The following is a 24,061-nucleotide window of genomic DNA, read 5'->3' as shown; positions in this document are numbered from 1 at the left end:
CTGTTTTTCCTGAGACAATAGATATAAAGTGGTAATAGAACTGAAGTCCAGCTTTCTTCTGCATGAAACATTATACTTTAAAGGTTTTTGAGGTTCCGTGGACTAAGTTGGTTTATTGAAATGATAAGAACTGACATAACTTCATTCACACTGATGATAATGGATGCCTAATTCATAAATGCTAATCAGAACCTTCTGAATCTTTTGAATTTTCATTAGTCAAATAGAACAAGGATCAGCAAACTTTTCTGTAAATTGTTGGCTGTGTGATCTCTGTTGTAATCACTCAGCTATACTATGTAGCAGAGAAGCCACCATTGGCAATATGTAAATATATGAAATAGTTGTGGTGCAATAAACTTTACATACCAGAATAGATGGTGGGCCAGATTGTCACACCAGCCCCTGAAATAGAGGATATTTGTATAACTTTATATTTACATTTAAGATGGTTTATGTAACAAAATAATAAAAGAAATTATTAAAGCTACGTATTAATACTGTTTTTTTCCATGTAACTTGAGCTTCAGTCCATGTTTGTTAAAAATATCCTAATTACAGGGAGTTCCCGTTATGGCTCAGTGGTTAATGAATCCAACTAGGAACCATGAGGTTGCGGGTTCGATCCCTGGCCTTGCTCAGTGGGTTAAGGATCCGGCATTGCCGTGAGCCATGGTATAGGTCACAGATGTGGCTCGGATCCCGCATTGCTGTGGCTCTGGTGTAGGCCGGCGGCTACAGCTCCGATTAGACCCCTAGCCTGGGAACCTCCACATGCCACAGGAGCAGCCCAAGAAATGGCAAAAAGACAAAAAAAAAAAAAAAAACCCTCCTAATTACAGATACCTAAAAAAGAAAACTACTTTGAAGCTATGTAACTTAAAGTAAGGAAACTTAAATTATGTTGAATGGGAGGTGGGTCTTTGTATGCTAAGACTACATTTTCAAAATAATTATAGTTTATGAAATTATAATGTAATTTTCAAATTTAGTAGTTGAAAATTCTAATGAATATTTCTTCCATCAAGTGCAGTTGTTAATAGTTTGTCTTGATTCATTTGAATCTTTTCAGATTAATGACCTCTGAGTTCTTAAAGAAATCTAGTTCTCTAAGGAAAACTCCATCAACAGCCCCTACTTCTCACTATTTAGGGACTTTGAGAGTCTTGGACCAAAAGCCTTCACAGAAACAGAACACAGAACCTGGCAGAGCAGATAACATAAGGGCAGCTGTTTATCAGGTAAAAAGAAAAATAAATTAATGAGAAGAATTAATCATTTATGGTTCATTTATCAGGTAATAAAAATGACTCTGTCAGAAATGAAAATTTAATAATTTATTTCCTTTATAATACCTGAGCCATCTAAAGCTTTTTCTTTTACTAAATTATTTACTTCCAAGGAATTCCTGTTGTGGCACAGTGGAAACAAATCTGACTAGTATCCATGAAGATTCGGGTTTGATCCCTGGCCTCACTCAGTGGGTGGGGGGATCCATTGTTGCTGCGAGGTGTGGTGTAGTTTGCAGGCATGGCTCGGATCCCATGTGGCTGTGGCTGTGGTGTAGGCTGTGAGCTGTAGCTCCAATTAGACCCCTAGCCTGGGAACTTCAATATGCTATGAGTGTGACACTAGAAAGCAAAAAAAAAAAAAAAAAACTTCCTTCCAAGCTTTCATTAACTGATTATAGTTTTTAAAGAAAGAGAATATGCCATAGCTATTGATAAAAAATAAAGCAGAACCAAAATACATTTAAGGTATACCTATGTTTTTATACTTTTTTTCCTTAAAGTTTATATTGTTAAGAACAAAAAGGGTTTTAATTTTTTTCCCTTCCTTTCCTGAGACTTTCTGTACTTGAGTTAAACTTAGAAAAAAGCCTTCCTGATTTTTTTGTTTGAAAAAATGGGTTTTTTTTTGTCTTGTTTTATAAAATATAGCTCATTCTAGAAAACTGCCCATGTGAATTTCAGAGAAAAATGTTTCTATGTGCATTATATTCAATCTTTGAAACCTGTTCTTTTTTTTTTTTTTAAGCTTTTAAAAGGACCATGCCTGTGGCATATGGAAGTTTCCAGGCTAAGGGTCAAATCAGAGCTGCAACTGCCAGTCTACACCACAGCCACAGCAATGCAGGATCCGAGCTGTATCTTCAACCTACATCGAAGCTCCTGCCTGGCAAGGTCCTTAACCCACTGAGCAAGGCCAGTGATCAAACCTACATCCTCATAGATTCTGTTCGGGTTCATTACCGCTGAATCACAATGGGAACTCCTGAAATCTGTTCTTAATATTTAATATGTAAGATAATATACATATGATCTTCTTAATTCATGTTCATCTTTTTTTATTGGAATATTACCAGAAAAAGAAAAATTTATAAGTGCTGCGTTTTGATTTTGTAAAGTTTTGATCAGAAACATTTCAGAAATGAATAGAATTCTAATTCATTTGTAAAACTTTGAATATCATATAGCTTTTTCTTGTTCCCACAGGAGTGGTTAGAAAAGAAAAATGTATATTTACATGAAATGAACAGAATTAAAAGAATTGAGAGCGAAAACTTAAGGATTCAAAATGAACAGGTATTTCAAAATAATAGAAGTAAAAAATATTCTGCATTTTTAAGTCAATAAAATAGTCACAAATGTTTAATATTTCCAAATCAACTTTTTTAAATGATGAAATAACTTGTATATAAAAGAACTGATTTTCAATTTTATTTCTCTGGTACTTTATACATTTTTAGTTTGGTACATATTATAACTGTTTTACATGAAAATACAGATTCACCGAGACATTTATTTTTTATTTTTTTATTTTTTTGTCTTTTCTAGGGCCACGCCTGCAGCATATGGAGGTTCCCAGGCTAGGGGTCGAATCAGAGCTGTAGCCGCTGGCCTACACCAGAGCCACAGCAACACAAGATCTGAGCTGTGTCTGTGACCTACACCACAGCTCATGGCAATGCCAGATCCTTAACCCACTGAGCAAGACCAGGGATTGAACCTACAACCTCATGGTTCCTATTCAGATTTGTTAACCACTGAGCCACAATGGGAACTCCAGAGACATTTATTTTTTATATGTGTGGAATAGATTTGGCACTACTGATTACGAATTTTATTTTTTCTTGGGACCACCTACCTACTGTATTCTTTAAAAACTGGCTTCAATATTACAACTTAGCCAAGACAATAAAGGGCCATCAGACAATAACCTTCATTTTTCCTCTTTTCTATCTTGAGTTTTGTATGTATCTTTAAGACTAGCCCCCTACCTGAGCTTTAGCTGGTATCCTTAGCCCTATCTAGAGCTGAGCTCTCATTTCAGTCCCTCCTGTACTTCACTCTCTGCCTCTTTCTCCTGCCTTGGAGCCTGCAATATGCTCACTTCTTTCCTATCTTCTAAAGTAAATCCCTGGAAGAATAACAACAACAACCCTTCATTGTCCTTTTTTATGCTGCCAAGAAGAGAAACATACTTACCCTTGCATAGCACTGTGTGGGCCTGCCTGCAGGGGCCGTGCCTGGACACTGGCACCACACTTGCCGTAGTACCTGCCACTAGGTGCCAGACCCCTTCTCTTCTGGTCGTCACAGTTCAGTGTGGTAGGTCATGCTTTTACCTCTAAATTATGTTGTCTCCATCATCAGGCTTTATGTTATTTGGTGCTGAGCAGTATTAGAAGGCAAACATAGAATACTGTGGGATTAGACTGAAGTTAAATTATAGCTCACTTGCTCTTACTACATATTCACCTACATATTTCCAATCTGGCATGTTTTCAATATTTTGGTTATGTTTATGCCGTAAGAATTTTATGCTCTGAAGGTAGTCAAAACGCTGGTTCAAAGCAAAGATTTCTGGTTTACTATGTGACTTGACCAGTTTACCTTATTCTGCTGACTTCTAAACTTATAACTTTCCTGATATTTTTCTTTTAATGTAATATTTTACTGTGGGCACTTTTCAGTATAACATAGGCTATTACGGTTTATTTTGATAACACTTGTTCATTAAACTTCCAAAGAAAGTTTCTTTTGATGAACAGTAGTAGATCTATATCTAAGAAACACTTACAAAAGACTTTTTTTTTTTGCTTTTTAGGGCGGTACCTTCAGAATATGGAAGTTCCCAGGCTAAGGGTCAAATTAGAGCCACAGCTACCAGTCTGTGCCACAGCCACAGCACATGAGACCCAAGCTGCACCTGTGACATAAGCCACAGCCATGGCAATGCCAGAACCATAACCCACTGAGTGGGGCCAGGGATCAAACTGGAATCCTCATGGATATTAGTAGGGTTTGTAACCCACTGAGCCACAATGGGAACTCCCAACAAAGGACATTTTAAATGCAGTGAATTAATTCAGTAACTTTTTTTTACAAATCAACTTTTCTGAATCATTTTAAATAAATTACTTTGAAACCTAATTTGATGAATAAATATGAAGGGAATTAAAGATAAATGCATATGTGTATGTATTTGTCTATTTGTACCTACACATAAACTATTATCTTTCCATGATAGAAAAGAGCTACTAAGAGAGAAGAAGCCTTAGCATCATTTGAGGCCTGGAAAGCCATGAAAGAAAAGGAAGCAAAGAAGGTAGCTGCCAAAAAAAGGCTTGAGGAAAAAAACAAGAAGAAAACTGAAGAAGAAAATGCTGTGAGAAAAGGAGAAGCACTGCAAGTATGCAATGGCTTTTTCAAATAGCTTTCTTTTTATTTTTTTTTCTTTTTTCTTTTTAGGGCTGCACCTGTGGCATATGGAAGTTTCCAGGCCAAGGGTTGAATCAGCTGCAAATGAGGCCTACACCACAGCCATGGCAACATTGGATCCAAGTCGCATCTGTGACCTTGTGGCAATGCTGGATCCTTAACCCACTGAGCAAGGCCAGTAATCAAACCCGCAGCCTCAGGGACCCCGTGTCAGGTTCTTAACCCACTGAGCCACAACAGCAACTCCTGAATATACTTCTTAATTCCTTTTAAGTATTTGAAAATTAGTGATAAACTATGTTTTTACTTATTTTATTATATTTATATTAAATAAGAAAATAATTCTGAATTTTTTCAGGCTTTTGAAAAATGGAAAGAGAAAAAGATGGAGTATCTTAAAGAGAAAAATAAAAAAGAGAAAGAATATGAAAGAGCAAAGAAACAGAAAGAGGAGGAAACTGTTGCTGAGAAAAGGAAAGATAACTTAAATGCTCTTGAAAAATGGTAATCCAAAATAATAAACGTTTTCATAGATTTTAAATTAGTTAACACTAAATTTAGGCTTTTCTAAAATTTATTTACTTAAATGTTATTAATGCATTGTTTCATTATTGCAAAGATACATTAGGAAGTCTATCATATATTCTCATTTAATTGTCCAGTGTTTTGTACTATCCTAATAGGAATGAAAAAAAAGAAGCTTTTTTCAAAGAAAAGGAAAAAGAGAAAAGAAATGAGAAAAGAAAAGAAGAACTGAAAGAAGCTGAGAAAAAAGATAAAGATAAACAAGCTCTTGATGAATATGAAAAATGGCTGGTAGGTGTTATTGATGTACTTGTGTCTTTTTTTTGTCTTTTGTTTTTGTTTTGGCGGCCACATGCAGGACATATGGAAGTTCCCAGGCTAGGGGTCAAATTGGAGCTGCAGCCACTGGCCTACACCGCAGCCACAGCAACGTCACCTACAATGTAGCGTGCAGCAACACCAGATCTTTAACCCACTGAGCAAGGCCAGGGATCAAGCCCACATCCTTATGGATACTAGTTGGATTCTTAGCCTACTGAACCACAATGGGAACTCTCACTTGTGTCTTTTTTTTTTTAGGGCCACAGGTGTGGTGTATGGAAGGTCCCAGGCTAGGGGTCAAATCAGAGGTACAGCTGCCAGCCTAGGCCACACCCAAAGCAATACCGGATCCAAGCTGCATCTGCAGTCTACCCCACAGCTCGTGGCAACACTAGACCCTTAACCCACTGAGCAGGGCCAAAGATTGAACCCACATCCTCATGGATACTAGTCACATTCGTTTCTGCTGAGCCACAATGGGTACTCCCACTTGCGTCTTTTAAATGAACATGTTTGTGACTTTTCTGTCCCTAACTCCATTTCTGTTTGTCCCATGCTTACTGACAGTTTCTACCTGGAATATGCTTTGTTGAATTAATTCCCTCCTACATATGTAATAATTTCTTTGATTTACTCATTTCTATTAATGATTTAGCTGTTCTGTAAAGCACTCAGGCTTGGGAGTTCCCATTGTGGTGCATTGGAAATGAATCAGACTAGTATCCGTGAAGATGTGGGTTCTATCCCTGGCCTTGCTCAGTGGATTGGGGAATCTGTTATTGCTGTGAGCTGTGGGGAAGGTCACAGATGCAGCTCTGATCTGGCATTGCTGTGGCTATGGTATAGGCTGGCAGCTACAGCTCTGATTTGACCCCTAGCCTAGGAACTTCCATATGCCACGAGTATGGCTCTAAAAAGCAAAAAAAAAAAAGCACTCAGTCTTAAAATTTCAGTCATAATTTTCTTTCTTACCTGTCCCCCCCACCACATTTAGCCACTTACCAGGCATGTCCATTCATCCTTTGCCATACTTCTTATATCTAAAATCATAAAAAGCTGACAAATGTTCTACCAAAGGTATACCAGGTTAGTTTAGGGGGAACTTAGTCATGACAAATTGTGTTTAATAAGAAAGTGATTTCATTTTTACTTTCTTTTGAGTTTTGTGATGACCTCAAGAAGAAGGTCTTCTTTAAGTGATTTTTTTCTTTTTTCTTTTTAGGGCTGCATTCATGGCATATGGAAGTTCCCAAGCTAGGGGCCGAATCAGAGCTGCAGCTGTAGGTCTACACCACAGCCACAGCAACATGGAATCTGAGTAGTGTCTCTGACCTACACCACAGCTCATACCAACACTCTATCCTTAACCCTAGCATCCTCATGGATACTAGTCAGGTTTATTACTGCTGAGCCACGACAGGAACTCCTAAGTAAGTTCTTAATGAAAGAAAGCAGGTTTGAAATTTGGGAGAAACAGTATCTAGCACAAGTTTATATTTTTTGTTTGCTTCAGTGTACTAATAGTTACTTTTCATTCCTGTCAAGCAAAATACTATTTTATAGTTTAAAATATCAATGTAAGTATGTATTTTATTAGTTGATTTTTGTGGGGGTTTTTTTGTTTTTTGTTTTTTGTTTTGTCTTTTTGCTTTTTTCTAGGGCTGCTTCTCACGGCATATGGAGGTTCCCAGGCTAGGGGTCTAATCGGAGCTGTAGCCACTGGCCTACACTAGAGCCACAGCAACTCGGGATCTGAGCCATGTCTGCAACCTACACCACAGCTCACAGCAACGCCGGATCCTTAACCCACTGAGCAAGGTCAGGGATCGAAGCCACAACCTCATGGTTCCTAGTCAGGTTCGTTAACCACTGCGCCATGACAGGAACTCCTGATTTTTGAATAAGTACTTTATATAAATAGTTAACATATTTATATGAATAGTTAACACATTCACATGGTTCAGCAAAATTTCTCCACAGGGTTTAGGATGTAATAGGTTTTCTTATCAAACTTTTTTTGAATTCATGTCTATAGAAATTTAAGAAAATGTCAACCAGGGTATTTTTTATTTGCATTTCTCTAGTTAGGATTGAGCTTGAGCATCTTTTCATTTGTATAAGGATTATTTGTATTTTTTTCCTGTGAAGTGTCAATCAAAAGCTGATTGTTCATTTTTCCATTGTTCATTTTCTTACTGATTTCTAGAAGCTTTTTTATATACCAGGGAAATTAGCCTATCATTTCTAATATGAGTTATAATTTTTTCCCATTTTGTTGTTGGTCTCTCAACTTTGCTTCCATAAGAATTTTATTTTCAGGTATCAAATCTGTCAAAATTTTTTTATGGCTTCTGATTTTCAGGCATAGTTTAAAGGACCCCCTTCATAATTTGAGATCAAAGCTCTCATTTTTCCTTCTAATAACCTTATGATTTTAGTATCTTAATATTTTAACATTTGCCTTACTTAGAATTTATCCTGATGTATGAGTGGAAATACTCAATTTTAATTTTTTCCAAATTCATCTTTCATGAGACAGTCCATCTTTAACTCACTGTTTAGAGGTAATGGCTTTGTTATATGATACATGAGATACAGTCCCATATTGGGACTCTAGGGTCTCTTTGTTTCTTGATTTTCTGTTTCATTGGTCAGTCTCATTGTACATATATCAGTACCACAGTGTTTCATTATTGGGACTCTGTATATTTTCATGTCTATGAATCTCCTTTCATAGCTCTTTCTTTCAAAGTATTTCTGAATATTCTTTTTTTCCCCACATAAACTATAATCAGTAGTAGCTAGAGAGGTAGACAGGACCCAGTGCAGGCTATTTAAAGATAGGATAGGATTGTGGCTCAATGGGTTGAAGATGCGACATTGCCACAAGCTGCAGCATAGATCCCGTGTTGCCATGGCTGTGGCAAAGACTGGCAGCTGCAGCTCTGATTTGACTCCTAGCCCAGAACTTCCATGTGACATGGGTGTGACCATAAAAAGAAAAAAAAAATAAAAACAGGATAAAAAGATGAAACATCTAGGAATACACTTAGGAAATGTGCAAGACCAATATGAAGAAAACTTTAGAACACTCCTGAAGGACATAAATGTAGACTTGAGAGAATGGAACAAAACTGCCCTTGGATAGAAAAGCTCAATCTTATAATAATGTTATAAAGATGTCAGTTTTCCCTGAAGTAATTACAAATGTAATGTAAACCTCATAAAAATGGCAACAGAATTTATTGTTGTTTATGTGTTGACATTAGCACTGCTGTTAAATCCACACACACAGTGGTAAAATGAGGTGATCAAAATTGATTCAGTGGTTTGAATGAGGAAGGGTAGTGTTCTACGATGATTTCCTTAGCTTAAACTCTTAAATAATGCTTTGTTCTAAGAAAAATTTAAAATCTTCTTATATTTAAAATCTTCTTATTTGTATGCTGATTCTGCTGGTATCACCTAGAATAGTTATAGAATATAAATGTTTGTTTTATTTTTACATTGACTTGAAAATGAGATAGAATTTTCTTAATGACTAAGTCATAGTTAGGTATATTATGTTTTGTTGTAGTATCTAGTGGCTTTCTCATTCTAATGAGCCCTGGAGAATAAAAACTCATCAAAGACCTAAGACATCATAACTCATTTTGGGTTTTTTTTTGGCTGAGCATGTGGCATGTAGAAGTTCCTGGGCCAGGGATCAAACCTGCGCCACAACAGTAGAATGACAATGCTGGATCCTTAGCCCTCTGTGCCACAAGGGAACTCCACCATGACTTGTTTTGATATATAGTATACCCCTACAAATATAGTGCTATCCATAAAAACATCTGTATACAATATGTTATAGACCTATTACCAATTTCTTATTGAAATTACCAATTTCTTATTGAAACTTGTTTGCAAAAAAATAATGTGGAGTTCCTCTCATGGCGCAGTGGAAATGAATCCGACTGGGAACCATGAGGTTGCTGGTTCAATCCCTGGCCTCACTCAGTGGGTTAAGGATCCAGTGTTGCCGTGAGTTGTGGTGTAGGTTACAGACACGGCTTGGATCTGGCATTGCTGTGGCTCTGGCATAGGCCGGCAGCTGCAGCTCCAATTTGACCCCTAGCCTGGGAACCTCCATGTGGCCCTAAACAGACAAGAGAAAAAAAAAAAAGTAAAAATACCCCTATACAGAAGAGCTGATTACTTCAGTGTTCATGTAAAAGAACATCTCAAAATTTTGATGTACAAAACCGAGCATAGAGAGTGAATGATTGATGGGTAAATGCTTTAATGGAAAATTGTAGCCAAAGATCAGGTGAGGTTTTTTTTTTGTCTTTTTGCCTTTTCTAGGGCCACTTCTGTGGCATAGGGAGATTCCCAGGCTAGGGGTCTAATTGGAGCCATAGGCACCGGCCTACGCCAGAACCACAGCAACATGGGATTTGAGCAGAGTCTGCAACCCACACCACAGCTCACGGCAACGCCAGATCCTTAACCCACTGAGCAAGAAGACCAGGGATGGAACCTGCAACCTCATGGTTTCTAGTCAGATTCGTTAACCACTGCACCACGACGGGAACTCCCAGATGAGATATTTCTTCACGCTGGTTTCCAGATAAATTTGTAGTTAACCTGTAATAAAAAAAAATGAGCAAAAAGTTCAGATTCCAACAGACAACAGTCAGAAGGACTTTTTAACAAGACCCCTTTAATTATTACTCAAGATAATATTGATTCATTTTTATTGATATTAGTTGATAATTAAATTCCTCTTTCCTGCCCTGACTTTATAGCACCTGCTGGTAAGCTCAAACTTGCTTTAGGATCTTCTCTCTCCATGTTAAATAAATGGACAGAGAGGTTTGTTCAGTCAGTTTCTGTGGACACAGCTTGGTCACTGCTTTTCCATCACCTGGCTAGAGGTGAGAGGCCTCTCTAAAAGTTCTAGGATGACTGACAGTGGTCCAATTACAGCTTTTATTTTCTCATTTAGGATTCTGAAAGGAGCTTCTTTCTTTGCTATGTCAGGAGAAGCAAGGATACAAATATTCTCATGATGAAGAGCAAAATGTTAAGGCAAAAAAAAAAAAAAAAAAAACCTCGCTTTCACTCCCTTTATTGTATGTGAATAATTCCATGTTAATGGAAATCATATGTTATCCTCTTCTCCTTATGACATTATCAATCCAAGGTATGTACTGATGAAAGAAGCATAGACACCTAGTAATTACCAAAACACCACTCCTCCCAGTCCATCAAGCCTGCAGAGGCGGGGGTACAGTGACACCACTGCTCTTTTGGAATATGAGGAAACCCATAAACTTCATAGTTTTAGCACAGACTCAAAGAGACAGAGACAATTCAAACTGCAGGATGGAAAGGCGAGACAAATGGTGTTAACATCTCAAGTATTCCTAGGTCATTGTTTAGATGTAATATTCTCATATTCAGCCATTTCTTAGAAGAGGATACGTGTAGGGAAGCCAAATGATTCTAAAATTTACCCAGTATAATAAAAATGTAAGACTATGGAAGATAATATTTTCAGAATAATATGAAACAGGACTGTACTGATCACGTAATGAAACACGCACTTACCATTCCACTCTCCTGTGAATCAGCATTCTTCTACCTCTTAGATTATTCTCATCAAGCTCAGGATATGGAACTTAAAGAAAAATAAAATTAAACTCTCTTAATTCTTCATTTCCTTCCCACCATGGTCCCACATTTTGCTATTCTTTGTTTTTTTTTGTTTGTTTGTTTGTTTTTTTACAGCCACATGTGCAGCATGAAGTTCTCAGGCTAGGGGTCGAATTGGAACTGTAGCTGCTGGCCTACACCACAGCCACAGCAATGCCAGATCCAAGCTGCTTCTTCAACCTAGAGCACAGATTGCCACGGTGCCACATCTTTATCCCACTGAGCAAAGCCAGGGATTGAACCTACATCTTCATCCATACTAGTTGGGTTCTTAACCCACTGAGCCACAATGGGAACTCTTGCTATTCTTTTTTTTTTTTTTTCTGATCCTTCATATTTTATTTTTACCTTTTTATGTTTTTTATTTTTTATTTTATTTTCTTTTTACTCAAATGAATTTATCACATCTGTGGTTGTATAATGATCATAACAATCTGATTTCACAGGATCTCCATCCCACAGCCCAGGCACATCCCCCCACCCTCCAAACTGTCTCCTCCAGAGACCATAAGTTTTTCAATGTCTGTGAGTCAGCATCTGTTCTGCAAAGAAGTTCAGTCTGTCCTTTTTTCAGATTCCACATGTCAGCGAAAGCATTGGATATTGGTGTCTCATTGTATGGCTGACTTCACGTAGCATGATAGTTTCTAGGTCCACCCATGTTGCTAAAAATGCTGGTGTTTAGTTCATTTTAATAGCTGCCTAATATTCCATTGTGTATATGTACCACATCTTCTTGATCCACTCCTCTGTCGATGGACATTGAGGTTGTTTCCATGTCTTGGCTATTGCGAAGAGTGCTGCAATGAACACCGGAGTACATGTGTCTTTGCGAGTCATGGTTTTCTCTGGATAGATGCCCAGGAGTGAGATTGCTGGATCCAATGGTAGTTCTATGTTTAGTTTTCTGAGGCATCTCCATACTGCTTTCCACAGTGGTTGCACCAATTTACGATCCCACCAAAAGTGTGCTAGGGTTCCTTTTTCTCCACACCCTCTCCAGCACTTATTGTTTGTAGACTTTGGGATGATGGCCATTCTGGCTGGTGTAAGGTGGTACCTCATCATGGTTTTGATTTGCATTTCTCTAATAATGAGTGACGCTGAACATCTTTGCATGTGTTTTGTTGGCATCTGTATGTCTTCTTTGGAGAACTGTCTGTTTAGATCTTCTGCCCATTTTTGGATGGGGTTGTTTGTTTTTTTGGTATGGAGCTGCAGAAGTTGTTTGTAAATTTTGGAGATTAATCCCTTGTCAGTCGATTCACTTGCAAAGATTTTCTCCCATTCTGTGGGTTGTCTTTTTGTGTTGTTTAGGGTTTCCTTTGCTGTGCAGAAACTTTGAAGTGTGATTAGGTCCCATTTGTTTATTTTTGTTTTTGTTGTCAATACTCTGAGAGGTGGATCTGAGAAGATGTTGCTGTCATTTATGTCAGAGAGTGTTTGGCCTATGTTTTCCTCTAAGATTTTTATAGTGTCTGGTCTTATGTCTAGGTCTTTAATCCATTTGGAGCTATTCTTTTTTATCGTTAAACTTCTGTCTAATTTGTTTACACTTCTTTAGTTCTCCATATCCTTTCATCCCAACAGACTCTGGTCTTGTCCCTTTCCTGGAACTGCACTTTGAGAGTCATGATTTTAGGCAGTATTTAGTGCTGTTTCCTAGCCCCGGGCACTCTGTACAGTTTCCCCTCCTGCTTGTGAGTGTCTCCTCCTCTGCTTACCTCCCATCACTATCTTCCTTCTCCAAGGCATCTGTTAACAGCTCTTTTTCTACCTGTGTTGGAAATGCTACTGTGGCCTGCTAGGCCCCATCTGATCTCACTCATCTGCCATGTTGTTTTCATATGGGACACTCCCCCTCCTCCCCTCCTCCCATCCCACTGGGCTGTACTCACACTGGCTCTCTTGTTTCCTCTCCCACCTCAAGTTTTCCCCACTTTTCAGAACCTCACACTCCCCTTTGTCTCTGCATGGGGTGTCCTCCCCGCAGTGCACACCACTGGTGACTCCATTATCCATCATGCCTTGCTTCAAGTGACTTTCCCCAAATCCACTTTTTTTGAAAGTAAGTACTTTTATTTTTCACCATCACAACAACTCGTTTATATGTTTCATAGAAACACACAATTTGGAATTACCTGTCATTTATGTACTTGTTCATTAATAGCCTGTTTTGAAAGTTCCCTAAGGGATTGGAAGAGTGTATGTGTATTGGCATTTTGTAATCACTGCATGCATGGCTCCCAGTACACTGCTTGACCCAGAGTTAGAGCTCAGTGCCTAACGCTGAATGAATAAGCACAGATTACAGTATAGTGCAAGCAGAATAATAGACCTGTGGACCCCTAGAACCTGTGACCTGAAAGGATGTCCTATATGATAAAGTAACAAATTAATGGGTATGAGGCAACAACAATTGGGATTATTTGTGACATTTGCACATAAAATCACTTCCAACAATTACTGTACAGCAATAGAAACTTCAAAAGAATTAAGGCGTTAAATATAACGTGCCAAACAATGGAAGAGTCAAAAGAAAATAAAACCTATTTTATTTATCTGATCTTATGGTGATGATTTGGATGGCTTTCTAAACCTAGAAGTGCTGTAAGAAATAACAAAGGAAAAGATGAACAGATATTAAATTTAAAATCATTAGTACATCAAAATAAAAAGTCAGCATAGGTGCTCATTGGTGGGTAATTTCCTACAACTTTGGAGAATAAATCATCATTGTCCAGCAAAGTTGAACATATTCATACCCTACAAACCACAGTTTCACTCCTAGGTATAGACATGGAGAGAAACACCTTGGCTTATAAGCACAAGGAGTCAAACAGGAATATTTATAGCAACATTGTCTTTGCATGAAAAAAAAATTAGAATATGTCTTCAACACAAAAATAGATGAATAAATTGTGATGTGTTGATATACTGGAATTCTGTGCATCAATGAACTAGAGCCACAGCTGCATATAGATGAATCTTAGAAATGATAAATAGGAGTTCCTATTGAAGCTCTGTAGGTTAGGGACCTGATGTTGTCTCTGTGAGGATGCATGTTCAATCCCTGGCCTGGCTCAATGGGTTAGGGATCCCATGTTGCCGTGGCTGTGGCATGGCCTTGGCTACAGCTCTGATTGAACCCCTGGCCTGGGAACTTTCATGGTTGTTGAAGATGCAACCATGAAAAGAAAATATGACAAGTAAAGTTTCAGAAAGAATATAATAGCATGATACCTTTTAACATAAATTCAAAAAAATCATGCAGAACAAAATTATTTGTGATTTGGGGTTGAATGCATGTATGATAAAAGTATTGAGAGATGCACTGTAGTACTCAGCACTATACCAGAGTAATGGTTATCTCTGAGGGTGCAGAGGAAGCAGGTGCAGTGAGGGAGTGGGTACAAGGGCCGCACAATAACTGGTCGTATTTTAGTTCAAAAGGCCGGTAGTGGGTGCCCAGGTTTTGGTTATATGACTCTTTAAAGAGTTTAGTTGTCTATGGTTGAAATATTTCTTAATTTTTTGATAAAAAATTAAGGACTAAAAATAATGTAGATACAACCACATTTATTATATGAAAATATGCAAATTACTAAAAATTACAAGCACTGGTATCCATAAGTTAGAAGAACCAAATAATTGACCAAAAATGCACAAAAAGGCTAAAGAAATGAAAATGTGTTCTAGCTCAATAAAAAGCAAAGAAATAACAAGCCTCAATATTTACCTATATGTAAAAACCGTGACATATTTGCTGCCATCACATATTTAAACTTTGCATCCAGTAAATGTACTTCCGAGATGCTGTTCTCAAAAAGTCTCTACATGGAATTCCCGTCATGGCTCATCAGTTAACAAACCCAACTAGCATCCATGAGTACGCAGGTTTGATCCCTGACCTCACTCAGTGGGTTAAGGATCCGGCATTGCCGTGAGCTGTGGTATAGGTTGCAGATGGGGCTCGGATCCCATGTTGCTGTGGCTGTGGTGTAGGCCGGCAGCTGCAACTCTGATTGGACCCCTAGCCTGGGAATCTCCATATGCCATGGGTGTAGCCCTAAAAAGACAAAAAAAAAAGTCACTACTACCTTCTAATAATTATTCTTTTTATATTATGGCATTATCTTTTCCTATTTAATCATAATTATTTTAAAATATTATCACTTAATATTTTTAAAAATTAAGTAATGCATTAATGCTTATTGATTATAAGTATACTTATAAATTTGCAATGTTCTCTAGCTTTTCCTAGCTGCTATTGCTTTATAACCAATTAAGCTAGCAAATGACATTTAAATATCTTGTAATGATTATTTTGTTTTCATCGAACAACTTGATTTGAAAATAATAGTCATAGATATACATACAAATATATAGTTTTTATTTTCTCTTTAGGAAAAGAAAGAAAGGCAGGAAAGAATTGAACGAAAGCAAAAGAAACAGCATTCCTTTCTTGAAAATGAGGTACTTCCTCCATGGAGCCCTCCAAGCAAAACTGTATTCTCAAAAGTGTTTTGATAATTCTTATTCTTGCATTATTTTGTTCTTTATCAGTTCATCAATTTTAGCCAAACTAAATTTAAAACTATTAATTCAATTATTTATAGTTAGAAGAATCTGTTTTAATTAAATGCCAATCACATCTGCTGACAGTGAAAACGGTGCTTTGGCATTTAATCAGTGAAAGCACTGAAAGCATTTTTTGCACTGTAGATAAACTGCCTCAAATGAAGTGTTAATAATCAGATTGAAATACATAGTCCTTTATCATGTGCTGATAATTCTTGTAGTCTGATGATCCATCATCACTTTCATTAACCTGTGCATGTTATTTAAATATGTTTATTCCCCAATATGAAAAAGAAACCATGTAAGTACTGATAAAAATGATTGAATTTGTGACTGATTATGCATCTAGATTCAGGTTTTTAAATGAATGCTCACTGGGGAGTACGCATATGTCATTTCTTCTAAAACTAATTTTTAGTTCAAAGCAGTTGCATTAGCTCTGTGCAGGTTAAGAATTTTGGTTAGTTGAGGCAGCATTCAGTAGAACTCCAATTGTCAAGGCTTTTTTTTTTTTTTTTTTTTTAAGAATGTTGCCTTATTGTAGTGTAGTCCAGCAGCTACAGCTCCAATTCAGCCCCTAGCCTGGGAACTTCCATATGCTTTAGGTGCAGCCCTAAAAAAGACCAAAAAAAAAAAAAGAATGTTGCCTTATGAGTATACTTTCTCTGTCCTGCTTAAGTGACAGTCATAGGCACTTTATAATGAGCAGACCTCTGAAATGTGTCTTCCTGAATTCTATCTCACTTTAGTATTTCTTTCTTTCTTTTCTTTCTTTCTTTTTTTTTTTTAAATCTTTTTGTCTTTTTGTCTTTTTAGGGCTGCAACTGCAGCATATGGAAGTTCCCAGGCTAGGGGTCAAATCAGAGCTGTAGCTGCCAGCCTACACCACAGCCACAGCAATGCCACATCTGAGCTGTGTCTGCAACCTAAACCACAGCTCACGGCAGCACCAGATTGTTAACCCACGAGCAAGGCCAGGGATCGAACCCAAGTCCTCATGGATACTAGTTGGATTTGTTACCACTGAGCCACGATGGGAACTCCTCACTTTTGTATTTCATTGCTATTAGAAGAGATCTGTTTTGTGGTAGTGATATACAGTTATGGAAATTCCACAAGGACCTAAGGTTGTTATCACTGTTATTTTCCAGACTAAAGCCATAAAGATGATAAGGGTAATTTTTGTCCTCTTAAATCCAGTGTCTTCTAGCTTACATTTGAAGATAGCTATATGGGAGATAATTTATAGACTATGTCCAAATAATTTATTTTTTTTTTGAGCTGTGTATATCTTCATTAACTGGACTCATACTTGACCTGGTCAGCTGGTTTATCATAGACCAAATGTATGCTCTCAGAGTTGAAATACTGCTTAAACCAGTAATGCAGTGCAATGATGGATGAGAATAAACCGTTACTGTTTATTAAGCACCTGCTATATCTCTCTGCTGAATCTTTACAATTTTTTTTAATCTTTACAACTACTACGCAGAGTAAGTGTTATTAGGCTATTTAGCAGATAAAAATACTCAGAATACTAGAAATACTTAGAAAGATTAAAGAACTTGCCATACACATAGCATGTGACTGAGCTGGGATTAGAGCTGATGAAGCCCCTCTACCTCTAGAATCCAGTTGCTCATGTTCCTGCTCTCATGTGGCCTCAGAGAATTGTGTTCTGTCAAGACTTGTTACTTGATTAACCTTATACATTTACCTTTCAGATCCTAAAATCATGTATTGTTATCCAGAGATTATCTTTCCTTTAAGAAATAGCTGTCTGTCATTAGAAGACAGTGAACCTTACTAGATCTTCAAAGTGAAAAAAAAAAAATCAAAATATGTAAGGAGTTAGTTAAATGCCTGTATCTAGTATTAGAAGATCAGAATGCTCAACAGTTGTGGAACTTGGGCTTTAAGACAGTCAGTCAGGAGGTTTCACACTCAGGACTAGCCTTCTTGTTGCAGTGATAAGAAAGATATGGGAGTTCTCTTGTGCAGTGGGTTAAGAATCTGGCATTATCAGTGCCACATTGGGTTGCTGCTGTGGCATGGTTTGATCCCTGACCCAGGAACTTCCACATGCTGTGGGTGGGGCCAAATAAAAAATGGAAAAAAGAAACAAAAAATCGCCAGAAAGATGTTATGGCTCATTTTTTAAGATCACATCAGTGCTACAGCTAAGTTTTTTTTTTTTTTCATAAATAAAACTAGAAGTCTTTTTATGCTGTTTGAACTAGAGAATCCATCATGAAACTGAAATGATTACCAGCAGTATGTGTTATCAGCTTGGGATTGGGGCATCTCATTCATCCTTGTGTCCCTCCATGGTATCAAACATGAGGCCTGGAAGGAAAGATTGTTGAGTATTTATTGTATCAGATTAGCTATTTAGAGCTTAAAAGATCTTTGGAAATTCCAGGGAAGTAAAAGAAAAAACAGAAGAAAGTACAGCTACTTTTATAGTCATGAGATTTTAAGTGTGTATGTCACAGAGTTCACATTAAATATTTATGTAAACATCCTGATCATTTTCTTCTAATTTATCATGTTCAGTGGCTTAACTATTATCACATTTTAGTTGTGAGAATTGAATGACATTAGTTAATTAATGTGTGGCACATAATAAAGGGCTTAATAAAATGTTCATTATTTGAATTTCTTTCCTATCTTGAGCCCTATATTTTCCCACCTCATATTTGTGAGATTAGCATGGACTAGGCTGATAATGGTAATTTGACATTGCATGTATCTGGCATACAAGAAGAAATCTCTGCTCTCCTAGCCAATCTAGGCTGAAGCACTCAATAGAGAGGTGACCTATACTTGAGACCTTCTGAAAAGAAATCTAAATACTAATCCCTTACTGTTGCTTGTGAGGTAGATGAAAAGGGAAATTGAGGTGTTTGCAAAGGCCTTACAGGGCATTTCCTGCAAATAGGGATTTTTGCCTTACTATGATAAATAATATATTGTTTCCTGTTTACAGCAAGCTGTGCTGATTCACTTGTCTAGTTGAATGAAATCACCTTATCTTCTGTGGCAGAAATAAAGCTGAGTTCTGGTTGCTGTGTGAAAATACAGTGCTTTTACTTTCTGACACCTACAAGGTCTGCTAATGTTTTCCCAAATATATTTATCATAAGGAGTGTGATTTCCCTGTATTTCCATAGAAATTATCAAATATCAATGTCATTAACTTTAAGTTCTCATTGTAATATTCTCATTATAATATAAGGGAATGTTAATTCAAATTAAAGACATAATTTAAAGACTTTCATATTAAACTTGTTTTTTAAACTATATTGATCGCTTGAAGAAAGCTGATATATCAGAGAAAATAGGAATTTAATGAATATTTTTAAACATTACTGAAAACAATTTCCCTAGAAATTTAACTAGTAATACTACAAAATAAAATTTTATTGAGAACCGAAGTTCATAGTAACCAAGAAAATAGTAGTATTACATAAATAAAAAGAAACAATATGGCATGTTAGATGAGCAGGAGGGTAAATTTTTCTTAATGTAGGAACACAACAGCTGTTCAGAGATAACAGTATTTCAGTGGTTTGTACTGCACCACATTTGGGAAATGTTAGTACATTTGTTTTAAATAGTATTGGAACTGATGTTCTTCACTTTGCCAAAGCAGTACCTGATAGTAGCTGGTACTAGTCCACAGCTGTATGTACCTTAGAGTGAGGTAACTATGCATTTTAATGAGATTTAAATAATAAACTTGGCCCATACTCTTATTTCTAAGCTGAAGAAACTGATTTCCAAAGCCTCTGACTTGCCTAGACTCACACAAATGACCATAAAAAATCTTGAGCCCCAACTCAGGTTTCTTGTTTCCCAGCCGTAGGCTATCTACCATTCCACAATTGATAATCTGATAGAAGTTTCACACCACCTCTTTCCTGTAATGTGGTCGTTAGTATTGTTATTGATTTTTATCCTCTCAAATGTGCCCTTGATCTTCCACAGCCTTCTCCATGACCATCCATCAGATCAGAGCTGTTTGCACACTTAGACTGTCACTGAAAATGTGGGGAAGTACTCACGTTTCTTAAATCCTGAGTCACTGACTAAGAGTAGAGAAAAGGAATTTTACAAAATAGGAGAATTTGCTTGTCAGAATAGTTTCCAAGAATAAACTAATACAGAAAACACATTTTCCTGATTTAATTTTGGCTCTGTTTTCAATAGTCCTGTATTAAAAAATATTTAAATCCATATATCTCCATTTTGCACAAAGCAAAGATATTATCAGTTATTCTGATTCCTGGGTACATTGGCTGACAATAATAAAGGTTAGGTAACATTTAACTGGTGACTTCTCTGAATTCTTTTTACCTTAAAATTTCATGGAGTTCCTGTCATGGCACAGCAGAAATGAATCCGACTAGGAACCATGAGGTTGCTGGTTCGATCCCTGGCTTCAGTAGGTTAAGGATCTGGCGTTGCCATGAGCTGTGGTGTAGGTCACAGAGGCAGCTCGGATCTGGCATTGCTGTGGCTCTGGCGTAGGCCGGCAGCAACAGCTCCGATTAGACCCCTTCCTGGGAACCTCCATATGCCGTGGGTGCAGACCTAAAAAGACGAAAAACATTCATGTGATTTTGAAATATATATGTTATATATAGTTGTATAATGGTAACTTGAGTACACTAAATTCTGCATTCTGAATTTAGGATGTTTTATAATTATTAGAATTATTTAAGAGGATGTATTTAACATCTGCTTTTTAGTAGCATATTTTCATGTAAAGTTTAATTAAAGTGAACCATTCAAGATTTATTATATTGGGTGATACTATTTATTGACTGTGCCCGAATTTCTTTTCACAATTAAATAGGAATTGAGTTTTATTTGTGGGCTAATAATGAAATAATCACATTTTGTCGATATACCCTTTATTAGAAATGACTAAAAATGTGGATATAAAAGTTTTCTTTACTTGAAACCCTACACAAATTACAAAGGTAGTATAAGTATATAGTTATTAAATAACTAGAAAATGCAAATAGAAAGAATTATGTTCCTGTCTACTCCAATCATGGTAAACGTACTGCATACTCTTACAGTTTTTATCTTCTAGTGCATTTTCCCCTGGACATAAAATTAAGCTGAGAGTGGCTAAGGTAGAGGTATAATTCTCTCTCTCTCTGTTTTTATCTCTCTATCCATCTCTTTCTCTACCATGCTACTTGTATATCTGTAAACATATATGTGTATATCTATGTATGCATATTATATAAAATACAGCAGATGCACATACACACATATATTCAAACATTTTTATTCTTTAAATATGAAATCAAAGAGTTCCTACTATGGCACAGTGGGTTAAGAATCATCCTGCAGCACTCAGGTCACTGCAGAGACATGGGTTCAGTCCCAGCCTGGCACAGTGGGTTAAAGGATAGGCATTACTGTAGTTGTGGCCTAGGTTGCAGCTGCAGGTGGGATTCAGTCCCTGGCCCAGATACTTCCTTTTGCCATGGATGTGGCCATTTAGAAAAAAATAAAAGAGAGATTAAACCACATATTTGATACCACATTTTTCCACTCAACAGCATATAATAAACATACTTTCATGTTTCAAATAATCTTTGATGCTGCGACTATAAATTATTTAATCTTTTCTTTTGATGGCCTCACCTGTGGCATATGGAAGTTCCTGGGTGAAATTGTAGCTGTAGCTGAGGTCTACACCACAGCCATGGCAACACTGTATCTGAGCTGCAACAAACCCACTCAGCTGCCAGAGATCAAACCTGCATCCTCACAGAGACTATGTTGCAACCTTAACCTGCTGAGCCACAACAGAAACTCCTATTTAATCTATTTTTGAGCAATTTGTTTTCTTAAGAATGTTTACTATAAAAGTAACAATACAGTCAACATTCTTGAAGCCAATATCCTTGTTATTAGAGATGGTAGACCTCATTAAATCTATGAAATGAAAAACAGAATTCAGAATATTTAGGGAGTTGATCAAATGCCTGTATCTGTGTTAACATGCCAGAAGACCCAGTGGTTATGAACTTAGGCTTTGAGGTAGTCACTCCGATTTCATACTCAGGATTAGCCTTTTTGCTGCAGTGTGGGTCCAAGATGAGAAAGGTCTTGGATCACTTTTAAGATCACATCAGTGCTACAGATAAGAGAAATTTCATAAGTAAAGCTAGGAATCTTTCATGCTGCTGGAACTGCAAGACATGGAAGAGGGGTTGTTTAATGGGTATAGAATTTCAGTTTTTCAAGATAAAAAAGTTCTGGAGATCATTTGCACAACAATGTGAATGTACTTAAAACTACAACTGTACACTTCAAGTGTGATTGCACTATGTTGGAAAAGATCACATATATTCTAATATTTACAATTAAATAGATTGAACCCTGTCAAGAAAACTGTTCTTATTTTTCTTGGTGTCCTTCTTCTTTTGGTAATATTAAGCAACAGCAATGAAAAAGAAGAGGGAAGGGAGGGAGGAAAGAAAGAGAAAGAAAAAGGAAAAAAGGACAAAGGCTTTGAGGAAGTAAAGGGCCAGCATTGCTTGGCAATGAACAAGGAGCAGAGAGGGAGGAGATGAGGCCAGGGATGTAGATAGGTTTAGTGTATGCAGAGAGAAACAGTTTTAAGGAGACTGAATGTAATTCCAAGGGCAACGGGAGGGTTTTAGTTTGGGACTGAGGTGACATATACTTTAAAAAGCTCCTTCAGGCTCCTGTATTGGGGATAGCTTGTTGGAAGTCTTTACTAGTCCAGATAGGGACTGATGGAGACTTGGTTGGGGTTGTAGCAGTGGAGATAATGAGAAGGGGTTGAATTTTTGATACTTTGGGGAGTTAGAAAAATGTACTTTTCTAATAGACTGAATATGAGATATAAAGAAAAGAAAAATCAACAATGCCTTTGGGTTTTCATCCTACCCTGAGCCCTTTGGATGGTGATGTCCTTTATTCAGCTAGGCATGATGGAGAAAAATTTGGGGATGTGCAGGATGATAAATGATAGACTTGTGAAGTTTGGTCCTAGAAGTCTCAGAGCCTAGCACAGAGATTGGGGAAAGAAGATGCTGATTGACTTGAGCCAATATGTTTGACTAAAATACATTTGAATCTGCTTGCTCCTTAATTAACACGTTCCATACAAAATCCCATAACACAATTTCATTCAAGGGACACTTCAAGCCTGGGCCGTGATCTGTAGCAGGAAGCAATCATGACCCATGACAGTCTATGCTTGGGGTAAAGCCCAATCACAAGTCCAGTCAGCACTTCCCTTTTAAGCTGTTTCTGCCTTCTCCCACCATATTTAGTAGGGGCCACTTCAGTATATCATGACCAGGGGTGATGGTAACAAAGAAGTTTCTCTGTGTGTTTACTTCCAGGAAGTCACTTGGCCCACCTGACATTTTTTTCACCCTTTTTCCAGCAACTTTCCAATTTTGCATATCAGTAAATACATAGGGATATCAATTTTTTGTTTTTTGTTTTTTTGGTGTTTTTTTTTTTTTTGCCTTTTCTAGGGCTGCTCCCACAGCATATGGATGTTCCCAGGCTAGGGGTCTAATTGGAGCTACAGCTGCCGGCCTACACCAGAGCCACAGCAACATGGGATCCAAGCCGCATCTGTGACCTACACCATAGCTCACGGCAATGCCGGATCCTTAACCCACTGAGCGAGGCCAGGGATTGAACCTGTAACCTCATGGTTCCTAGTCAGATTTGTTAACCACTGCACCACAATGAGAACTCTGGGGATATCAATGTTTGTCAAGCAAAACACAAACTTAATATCCTATTCCAGAGCTTATAGATTCACTGAGGCACACTTGTAAAGTATGATATTGTGATTTATAATAAAGAATATAGATATATTTGTCTTCTTCCCCATTTCTGACACAGAGCCCCTCAAACCCTTGGAATTTCCTAAGAAATGATAATAGTAGCTACTGAGATGTCTTTTGTTATGTTAATGAGACCACTTTTGGGAAGTCCCCCAAGGATGGGGGCTAGTTGGGAGGAGACCAACCATGTGATTGGAGGGTTGGAAATTTCAGTCCCATTCCTTGACCTCCAGGAACAGAGGGGCTGGAGGTTGAATTCAGTTGCCAATGACTAATGATTTAATCATGCTTATGTAATGAAGCCTCCATAAACCCTCAAAAGGTCATGTTTGGAAAGCTTCAGAGCCA

At 37.4% G+C, this 24,061-nt stretch overlaps 1 protein-coding gene across 1 annotated transcript in view; it reads left to right on the top strand.

Annotated features, from left to right (window-relative positions):
• MAP9 (microtubule associated protein 9) overlaps positions 1-16,368 on the top strand; it is a 52,218-nt gene extending 35,850 nt beyond the window's left edge. The window contains exons 8-13 of the mRNA XM_047799124.1: positions 1,073-1,241; positions 2,496-2,585; positions 4,534-4,695; positions 5,083-5,228; positions 5,408-5,540; positions 15,678-16,368. Coding sequence (XP_047655080.1) covers positions 1,073-1,241; positions 2,496-2,585; positions 4,534-4,695; positions 5,083-5,228; positions 5,408-5,540; positions 15,678-15,800 — 823 coding nt within the window. The 3' untranslated portion in view covers positions 15,801-16,368. The remainder of the gene's footprint in view (positions 1-1,072; positions 1,242-2,495; positions 2,586-4,533; positions 4,696-5,082; positions 5,229-5,407; positions 5,541-15,677) is intronic.
• The last annotated feature ends 7,693 nt before the right edge of the window (positions 16,369-24,061 follow it).

Source organism: Phacochoerus africanus, chromosome 10, assembly GCF_016906955.1.
Source record: "Phacochoerus africanus isolate WHEZ1 chromosome 10, ROS_Pafr_v1, whole genome shotgun sequence".
NCBI lineage: Eukaryota > Metazoa > Chordata > Mammalia > Artiodactyla > Suidae > Phacochoerus > Phacochoerus africanus.
The sequence above is the reverse complement of the archived record's forward strand: the minus strand, read 5'-3'. Positions and strand labels throughout refer to the sequence as shown.